This window comes from Acanthopagrus latus, chromosome 7, assembly GCF_904848185.1.
Source record: "Acanthopagrus latus isolate v.2019 chromosome 7, fAcaLat1.1, whole genome shotgun sequence".
Taxonomy (NCBI): domain Eukaryota; kingdom Metazoa; phylum Chordata; class Actinopteri; order Spariformes; family Sparidae; genus Acanthopagrus; species Acanthopagrus latus.
The window spans coordinates 10,612,069-10,622,313 of NC_051045.1; the positions used below are offsets into that span (position 1 = coordinate 10,612,069).

At 40.5% G+C, this 10,245-nt stretch overlaps 1 protein-coding gene and 1 long non-coding RNA gene across 2 annotated transcripts; one reads left to right on the plus strand and one right to left on the minus strand.

The window, feature by feature from the left end:
• Positions 1-1,632: 1,632 nt before the first annotated feature.
• LOC119022798 lies at positions 1,633-2,765 on the minus strand. Its single transcript, XR_005076072.1, has 2 exons — positions 2,609-2,765; positions 1,633-2,145 (listed from the first exon to the last, which is right to left on the minus strand). It is a non-coding gene; the product is annotated as an uncharacterized LOC119022798 (long non-coding RNA).
• A 103-nt stretch (positions 2,766-2,868) lies between these two features.
• On the plus strand, positions 2,869-9,583 carry ddx23 (DEAD (Asp-Glu-Ala-Asp) box polypeptide 23). The gene is made up of 17 exons (XM_037104111.1): positions 2,869-3,015; positions 3,808-3,965; positions 4,182-4,301; positions 4,544-4,637; positions 4,726-4,791; positions 4,883-5,021; positions 5,112-5,245; positions 5,727-5,839; positions 5,950-6,093; positions 6,218-6,443; positions 6,615-6,760; positions 6,847-7,024; positions 7,392-7,634; positions 7,772-7,923; positions 8,011-8,119; positions 8,514-8,688; positions 8,813-9,583. The coding sequence occupies exons 2-17, from the start codon at positions 3,808-3,810 to the stop codon at positions 9,034-9,036; spliced, it is 2,421 nt and encodes an 806-aa protein (XP_036960006.1). The 5' UTR covers positions 2,869-3,015; the 3' UTR covers positions 9,037-9,583.
• Positions 9,584-10,245: the final 662 nt, after the last annotated feature.

Below are 10,245 nucleotides of genomic sequence, written 5' to 3' on the forward strand. Positions count from 1 at the left end.
TTCTAGCGCTTTAATTAGGCATCCACGCCTGGCATCGGGGAATACTGGGGGGAAGGGCGGCAAGTCTGGGGCAGATGAGGTGCTTGGGATGGGGGTCGACTGTAGTTAGGAGTTGGGGGAGCGAAATGCTGTTGGAGATGTGATGCGTACATCTGGATAACAGCTAAACACGGCCATATATTTGTGCCATCCAATCAGGAGACCCCAGCAGAGGTCTGTTTCTAGGGCTTCAAAAGTGGTAATTTATGGGCCTGTTAAATCTTAAAATCAAAAGTGTTTTGAACACAAGATTTGACCCTAAACAACACGATTCGCCAGTCCTCTAACATTGATCTCCTTGCTTGTACGCAGAAAGATCAACTTCAACTGTTACCAATAATCAGCTGTTAGCGATTGGAATTAGGTAATCATCAACATTACACAATCCTGGGTGAAAGCAGGTCAGCTTCCTGACCTGAGGAATCATTAACTGCCTGTGACACAAATGAAACGTTGACCCACAGACGTTTTGGTGGTAAATCACAAGTAAAATGCTGCATCAGGGTAATTTTTTAAAAATATTTTTTGGGTCAGTTTAATGATCTGTCATATCTCTGTCTAACAAGCCTCCTCAAGCACATTAAACACACCTGATTAATTCAAAGAGGCATAAGAAAGTAGTGATGAATGTGGAAAATTTGGATCCATTATAACAGAAACATCATAAAAAGTACATTTTATAACTTGTTTTGTGGGGGCGTTTTAAAAATATAGGGAACATATACATAGCACACTTCCACTCGTGAAAGAAAAGCATATTACTCACATACTTACATCTACAAAACAAACAAAAAACCCATGATATTTAGCGACTTCAATGTCCCATGCCTTCCAGTATATCTGGTATCACCACTGGCGTTGTTCCTACAACATCATAATTAACGTTGTCCCCGGAACCATTATTGAAACTGACCAATTACACTGTTGTGTTGTCATAGTTTAGCGACACATGTCAGAGTACTTCCTGGATCATCATAATTAATGTTGCTCCAGGACCATAATTTCAGTTTAGGAATCAGTAATGTGAACTATCTGGAGTTCGCTGTTTTCGTCGAATGGGTGACATAGATGACAAAAACCTGGGGTTGAATCATGTTTACACCAAGTTACCTATTTTTTTCTGTGTTTTAGCAGTTTTCTAGGGTTAAAATGCTTATTCATGTTTAGGAAAACATGGTTTGGGTTAAACCGACCCTTTTAAAATGTGATTCTCATTTGAAATTATCCAGAAGTTATAGAGAAAAATCGACAATTATGCAAGAATTACGGAAGCTGCAGTTGTGACAAAATCGAAGCGAAAGAGATGTCAATCAAGCACTTTCTGTACAAAAGAGCTCCAATCAGGCAAGATTTGTGTTGATACATGTTCTGGTCAAACCAGATATTCAAGGAAAGAACTCAGACATTATGAGAAAAGTGAAGTGTCATGTTTCTCATCTTCATCTGATTTCGTTTTAAGGTTCACTTCACCAGACCTGCTTGTCTGCACCTGCCCACCAGTTCTACCATCTACGAATCGTCTATTCAAGTGTTCAGATTCCCTAAAATAATATGGTAAATATGTTCTTGGGACAAAAAGGACAACAGAATAGGCAATTTCCATTGCAGATTTTTTTGACATGTCACAGCAAGGAAAGCACAGATGTCATTATAACAAACGTCATGGCTTCTTCTGAACAACCCTGAAGCATGTTCTCTCAAATGAAGACATAATAGTTCTTTGCACATTAGTAGTGAGACTGAGTGAGGGAAACATAATTTATTTAATCTGCAGCTTTCATCCTCAGACTCTTACTCAAAGTTGTTTAGAATTTAATCAAAGCTCATGAGGGAAAACAAGGAACGACCACAGCTTGAAATATAAAATACTCCTCTGACTTTATGATCTGACCAGTCCATTGTTCTTCCTCTGTATCTTTCCCCTCTCAGTGCTTTCCTTCTTTTTTTAAGCCATCAACTTTGATCTGTTCCTCCTGAAACTGTTTCACCTTCAGAAGGGCTCCATAAATCTCTCTTGATCTCCCCGCGGATGAAGAGGCAGGTCCAGAATATGAATCAGCATCGAGCCAATCTGGACTAGCAGCATCTAAAATGTCTTTTATCTGTCTGCAGGAGCACACACACACACACACACACACACACACACACACACACACACACACACACACACACACACACCAGAGGATGGTTTAAATTACAGAAAAAACATATTCTGGTAGAGTCTACACTAACAGCACTTCTTGAATGTTAATCTTCTGCAGGAGGATAGGCAGAGGAGAATGTTTTTAAGTGATAGTGAGCAGACAGACCTATTTCATCATGGCTTCACTCTATTTTAGGGTCAAGGCTAGACTGATTCAAGCTGTTGATTGTTTTATAGATAGATAGATAGATAGATAGATAGATAGATAGATAGATAGATAGATAGATAGATAGATAGCTAGATAGATAGATAGATAGATAGATAGATAGATATTAAAGAAAGAGATACAAAAATCACTCCAAAAGCTTTATGTAACTTCTTCCATTAAAAAAAATAAAGGTCAAGTGTAAAATAAACCAAAGTTACCTTACAATGCCTTACAATGTAGCTCATTGAAGGCTCTTCTGTTCGTACATTTGTACAAACATGAACATGTCAGTCAAGTGTCAGCTTCTACTAGAAGTGATATAAAAACATAGGAATCGAGTTACTTGTTACCCGACTGCCACCTTGTGCCTAAATTGGCAAAGAGATTATTATTATTGGTCAGGCACTTAGGTGTTTATGTGACAAACAGTGGGGGCTTTAGAGCACGCGGCCACTTCGTCGGGAAATGTAGTATAAACTGGCGCCGTCTTCGGTCTGTTTGGACCGCTCAGCACTACGACTCCCAGAAACCCTTGCGGTCTTTCGCTTGTGCCGTTCGATAATATGGCGTCTGCTTGAAAGCGCACAGAAAACGCAGTGTTTGTTGACAAGTCACCTAATTTAAGGTACGATTTACATGTCACACGCCTCATATCACCTAGTTTTGATTAATGAATTGTATATATTTGACCTGAATTAGTTTTCTGCGTTGAATGTTTGAGCACTTTCTTGGAAATTATTAGCTTCTTTGCTAAGTTGTTAGCTAACGTGAGGAGCTAGCTTCTTCATATTAACCGCTAACCATTATCTATTCTGCAGAGGCTGACCTGATTGTGTTTGTATCATTCTTAACATCTCATATGACGAGCTAACTTCACTTACTAACGATGATGAACTTTGACATGGAACCAAAACGAGCATGAAACTTTTACCGTAAGACCACAAGTTACCTTTGAGTACTTGTGGAAGAGACAGGTCCTCGTTAATGCGAAATATAAACCGATATTCATGGAGAAGAGCTGACATAACATGTACTCAAAGCTTTGGAGCCTTTCGTTATGTCTGTGTTTATTACTTGTAAGACTGCAGTGTGTTGTTTGTCTAAAAACATCATTGTACAAGATTCAACTTTATATTGTAATGTTGGACTTTGTATTGCAGACTTACAAGACATAGATCATGAAGGAAATAAAATAAGAAAAGTAAATTTTTGGCATACTCAAATAAACTTAAACCGATCAGGATCTGCAGACTGAACTTGAGTAATTGCAAGATTTAAAAAAATCTATTTTGAGAAGCTGGTGATTCTGAGCAATATAAGTGAACATGATTAGTCGACTAAATACCATATTAAAAATTAATTAAAAAAAAAAAGAATTGTGAAGGAAACATTTTAAGTTTACAACATATGTTTGCAGATGGCAGCTGACTCCACAGACAAGAAGGATGCCGAAGCCTCTGCCACCAAAGACAGAGAGAGGAAACGCAGCCGGTCAAGGGAGCGGGAACGTAAAACATCACCTTCACGCGCCCGCCATCGTTCTCGTGAACGAAAGCGCTCCAAATCCCCAGAAAGGTAACTGAAATGCAAGGGCACAAACACACCTTTACCTCTAGAATAAAACTCTGTTTGTTGTATAAACATAAAATAAACCAAAAAATGTCACACACCGAGAGCTTTTGTCCCATATTTTTTGTTATTTTCTGTTTAACTTAACAGTCTTTTCTGATTTTGACATTCGGCAAAAGATTGTATTATTATTTATATTATTTATTTGTACTTGAATGACAGAGACAGACGCATGAAAGACAAGGATAGAGACAAAGAGCGTGACAGAGATAAGGACCGAGACAGGGGCCGAAAGGACAGGGACGGCCATCGACGTGATAAAGATCGTGGCAAGAAGTCCAGGTAAGTGAATGCAGAAAAAAACAGGCTTTGTGAGATTGAGAAGGATCGCATGAGGCGTTAATACTGATTAATATCATTACTACTCAACAATAGTGATTATTTTGATGGGTACCTGAAGGGAGCAAATGTCACAGCATTTTTGTTTTTAGCCTTAAATGCTAAAATTTGTCAAATGAGCGATTGTTCTCTTGAAAGAAGTTGTTTATACCAGTTTAACATTAGTCTGTCACTCTCCTTTATAGAAGTCCCTCTCCCAGATCAAAGGATGGCAAAGGGAAGAGAGATAGGGATATAAAAACAGAGGAGGAAGAAGATGAAAAAAAGAAAAAAGAGAAGGTAGGAGTCTGGTTTGGCTAAATCTGTCATGGCGTTACATCTTTTTCTCAGGTTATTTGCGTGTTTGACTTATGTTGCTTTTGTTCAGGTCCAACCTTTGTCTTTGGAGGAGCTTCTTGCCAAGAAGAAGGCAGAAGAGGAAGCAGAGGCAAAGGTGAAAACTTTCCCGAGGTTCACATTTTCTTAAACATTTTAAACCCAAGATTATTTGTTCCTGACTTTGTTTCTCATTTTCTCCTTTTCAGCCCAAGTTCCTTTCAAAGGAAGAGCGAGAGGCCGAGGCTCTGAAACGGAGGGAGCTACAGACGGAGGACAGGAGGAGGATGTTGGAAGAGGAGAGAAAGAAAAGAAGGATGTTCCAGGACATGGGCAGAAAAATGATGGGTGTGTATCAGCCTCTGGTTCAGTCACTTCCAAACAATCTGCATGCTGTTATAGAACTGTAATGATCCTAACTGAGGGTGTGTGTCACAGAGGACCCCCAGGAGAGGGAGAGACGAGAGCGAAGAGAGCGAATGGAACGAGAGAACAACGGGAATGAAGACGACGATGGACGACAGAAGCTCAGAGAGGAGAAGGATAAAAGCAAAGAGCTCCACGCTATCAAGGTCAGTTTCAAGAAGTTAGTTGTATATTTCCATCAAACTGAGTCTTTAGCTATATTCTGATTGGTTTTATTCATCTTGTTGATTTTTACCTGCACTTGTAAGTGATTTTAGTCCCATCCAGATCAATATTTCCTCAGAAACTGCAGTAATGATTATTAATGATTATAAATCTAATGTTAATCTCTTAAAACTGAACTAATTTGTTCATCTGTAGTTAAAATCTGTCACATTGATGTATTTAAGTGTACATGTCTTGAGTTTCTCTTGTGTGAAGAGCTGCTTCTTCAACTTTATTTCATCAGTTCTGTGTAAAATTTGATGTCTGTGAAAAAATAGAGGAAGCGAGATGGAAATGAGATGGAAGGTGGAAATGTTTTCACATCCAGACCTATTTCGGAACAAATACAATGGCTGAAAAGAAAAGTTAAAGCCATCAGGGGAGTGAGAACCATGAACCCTTCAATTTGATTATTCTTTACAGGAACGTTACCTGGGCGGGCTCAAGAAACGTCGGAGAACTCGTCATTTGAATGACAGGAAGTTTGTGTTTGAGTGGGATGCTTCTGAAGACACGTCAGTCGACTACAACCCAATGTAAGTGAAGAAGAACACATTATATCAGTGGAGCACGTTCGAAGCGTGTCTCTGTTTTGTCAGAATATGCACCAGTCTAAGCAGCATGATGTTCCCAAACTGTGTTCCAGTTACAAAGAAAAACATCAGGTTCAGCTTTACGGACGAGGCTTCATCGCTGGTATCGACTTGAAGCAGCAGAAGAGAGAGCAGTCGCGGTTTTATGGCGACCTGATGGAAAAGAGGAGAACACTGGAGGAGAAGGAGCAGGAAGAGTGAGTGAAACAAAGCAAAACAAATCCAAAACATTACACTTAAGTGTAGACTGAATAAAACTGAACAGAAGGTTGTAAATAAGTCTATATATTAACTTCAATCCAATCTGTTTTTTCCTCTTAGGGTAAGACTGAAGAAGATGCGCAAGAAGGAGGCAAAGCAGCGCTGGGACGACAGACATTGGTCTCAGAAGAAGCTGGAGGAGATGACGGACAGAGACTGGCGTATCTTCAGAGAAGACTACAGCATCACCACCAAGGGAGGAAAGATCCCGAACCCCATCAGGAACTGGAAGGAGTATTCGCTGCCTGCACACATCCTGGAGGTCATCGACAAATGTGGATACAAGGTCGGTTGAGAGTTTTGTACCTTTGACCGGCAGAAACATGTTATTGTTTATTATATTGTATATAATTTAGTTTCAGTTGTGCACAGATATAAAGGTGAAATGCTCATGATTAAATATCTCCTCAGACTATTTCAAATGTAATTACTAATAATTACTTTTTTTTAAATCCAGGATCCAACACCTATCCAGCGGCAGGCCATTCCTATTGGTTTACAGAACCGTGATATCATTGGTGTTGCCGAGACTGGTAGCGGTAAAACGGCTGCTTTCCTGATTCCACTGCTGGTCTGGATTACCACCCTGCCAAAAATTGATAGGTAAGTAAAATAACTAATAAGTCCCCAATATGTGTTTTACCCACATAGTCGTTTGTTAAGTTATTTCCCTCTCTGACTGGCTGCAGGATTGAAGACTCTGATCAGGGTCCATATGCTGTGATCTTGGCCCCGACTCGTGAGTTGGCGCAGCAGATTGAAGAGGAGACCATAAAGTTTGGTAAACCGCTTGGCATCCGCACGGTGGCTGTGATTGGTGGAATCTCCAGAGAGGACCAGGGCTTCCGTCTCAGGATGGGCTGTGAGGTGAAACATTAGAACTAAATAATTGATCCAAGTGTCTAAAGTCAGCATCCAGCAAGCACCAGCTTTTTCTAAAATTGTTTTTTAGATTGTAAAACAAACAAAACAGTCTCATTTTGACACAGTTACGTATACAGAATATGCTTTATTCAAGGGTGAAAATGTAGTAAAAAGTTTGGCATAAAAAGGAATTTGGTCAGTGAAAGTTATTCTTAGAAGCTTTCTTTAGTCTATAAAAACACTACTTCAACAGAAAGATGATGTCACTCTACATACACACACAGAGCCCACCCTGCCACTATATTCATAAGCTAATGTTGTTATGTAAACAGAAAACGCACATAGTCACCCACCGTGTGTTTTTTAACAGATTGTGATTGCCACCCCCGGACGTCTGATCGATGTGCTGGAGAACCGGTACCTGGTCCTGGGTCGCTGCACGTATGTTGTCCTTGATGAGGCTGATCGTATGATTGACATGGGCTTCGAGCCCGATGTCCAAAAGATTCTGGAGTACATCCCGGTGACCAATCAGAAACCTGACACCGAGGAGGCGGAGGACCCTGAGAAGATGATGATGAACTTTGAATCTGGAAAACATAAATACAGACAAGTATGTTTATCTGTCAGACGTTTGCAAACATCACACTGTTGTGTCAGAGCCAGGTGCTCTCACTGTGTGTTTGTGATTTCAGTCTCTGTAATTTTTTTTTATTTTTTTATTTTTATTTTTTTTTTCGCACCTTTCAGACGGTCATGTTCACAGCTACTATGCCTCCAGCTGTGGAGAGGCTGGCAAGGAGCTACCTGAGACGTCCAGCTGTGGTTTACATCGGCTCTGCTGGTAAACCTCACGAGAGAGTCGAACAGAAGGTCCTGCTTATGTCAGAGGGAGAGAAGAGGTAAGACATATTACCGTGGAGATACAACATACCATTTATTCCTGTTATAGCGCAGAACTGAGTGTTTGTGGATTCTGTGTGGTGCAGGAAGAAGCTGCTGGAGGTGCTGTCGCATGGCTTCGAGCCTCCTATTATCATCTTCGTCAACCAGAAGAAGGGTTGTGACGTGCTGGCCAAGTCCCTGGAGAAAATGGGGGTGAGTCACTTTTTTCAAATGCTAATTTTCTCTTCACTCTATAAAATGTTCATGGCTTAATAGGCAGCAATCACTGTGTAAGTTTGAAGAAAAGCACATTTTGGTATTTATTCTGAAAAACTCAGCTAATCTGCTTCATCAGGACAGTTTGCTTGATGACGTTTGATCGGCCTAACAACATAAACAGTCTGGTTGGCACATTTTGAATTAAATTTGCCAAAGCATGACAAGTGAGGACTAAAACACAAAATGTAAATGTATCACAATGAATAAGCAAGGTAACACTTTAGCATGCGTATGAGTTGAATTTATATGCTGGTCAATGAACTGGATGTTCAGAAATACTGTAAGTATATGAACAAAATGTAACCTCAGTTGTTCCTTCTTCACACAGTACAATGCTTGTACGCTGCACGGTGGAAAAGGCCAGGAACAGAGAGAGTTTGCACTCTCCAACCTCAAAGCAGGAGCCAAAGATATCCTTGTGGCCACAGACGTTGCTGGTCGTGGTATCGATATCCACGACGTCTCCATGGTACTTAATTATGACATGGCCAAGAACATCGAAGGTAAGAAGCCTCAGTTTGTGTGCAGTGTTTTTGTCTTTGTTGTATTTATTTTTTTATGAATGTAAGTGTCCCTGAGGCCATCGTGAGCTGCAGCATCACTTTCCTCCTCTTCCCCTCCTTGTAGACTACATCCATCGTATCGGTCGTACGGGTCGTGCTGGTAAGAGCGGTGTGGCTATGACTTTCCTCACCAAAGAGGACTCAGCGGTGTTCTACGACTTGAAGCAGGCCATCCTCGAGAGCCCCGTCTCCACCTGCCCCCCGGAGCTGACCAACCACCCGGACGCTCAGCACAAACCCGGAACCATCCTGACCAAGAAGAGACGCGAGGAGACCATCTTTGCCTGATTTACCACACAGACTGGACTGAACACGCACCTGAGTTTCAGACTGTTTTATCATGTTTCACCTCCACATTACATTCAGGATTCGATCTGCAGATGACTCTTTTGTTCTTTTTCCATATTGTGTCCCATTCTGTCAGTCTGTTTTCGTCTTTTGGTAGAAATGAACACAGAAACCCTCACCACACTGGTTTTGGGACTGTAACCTCAGTTCAAAGATGTGTAAACATGGACTCAGTGGTAGCTGTTTGTTTGCTTCTATAAACTCCTGCCAGATGCTGATGATGTAACTGATCTGCACTGTATAAATGCTCCTCGTCAGTTATCAGATGTGATGAATATCAGCTAGGATGCAAGTGTAGATGAGTAGTAAGTGCGATGTTGTGCATTTTTGTTAATTTTCTGTCACCATATTTTGAGTTTCCTGACTTTAAAAGAGACCAATGCCAGAAGTGACGACCATTTCTTTTGCTTCACGTGCAAACTCTGACTAAATCCAGTGTTTTAAATATAAACCTTTGTATGAAGTGAATACAGCAAATTTGACAACATTCGGCTCATGATTGTCTTTGTGGGTCAATGTTTTCAATGCAGGAAATGAAAAAATGTGAGAGCAAAACTCTGGCACTCACACATGGAGGAGGATTAATGTGCAGTTTTGATTTAAACATGTCTTGTTTCTGTGGCTTCACTGCAAAAACTCATCTGTCTCATTTCTGGTCATGATTTTATTGCACAAAATATAAGATGACTACAATCCCCTAGAAAGTAGCATTTAAGTGAAATATAGTACACTTGTTAGACAGTTTAACTTTTGGCATTAACAGGTGTTTTATGCTTTATATACTTCTTTTTTTTACACCTTTGAAATGTCATTCATGAGCCTGCAGATGGCACAAAAGACTTTAAACCTAGACTGTCTCCAGATGCATGTAGCCCCTTAAAGGTGCATTATGTAAGAATTGACCTGTTGAATTCTCCAAACAATAGAAGGCATATCACCAGAGGAACCCATAACTCCTGCAAATTGAAGCTGCTATTAGCTAGTTAACATTGTTAACAGTACATTTAGTGGTCCATGCGATGAGCTTAGAGCACCTAGGGAGTGTCTGGGCTTACATCACTAACACGGGAGCTTTGGAGTTCATCTTCAATGCGTTTTTGACAAAAAAAACTGGCTTTAGGGTGCAGACTTTTTGTCATCAACAGTGTG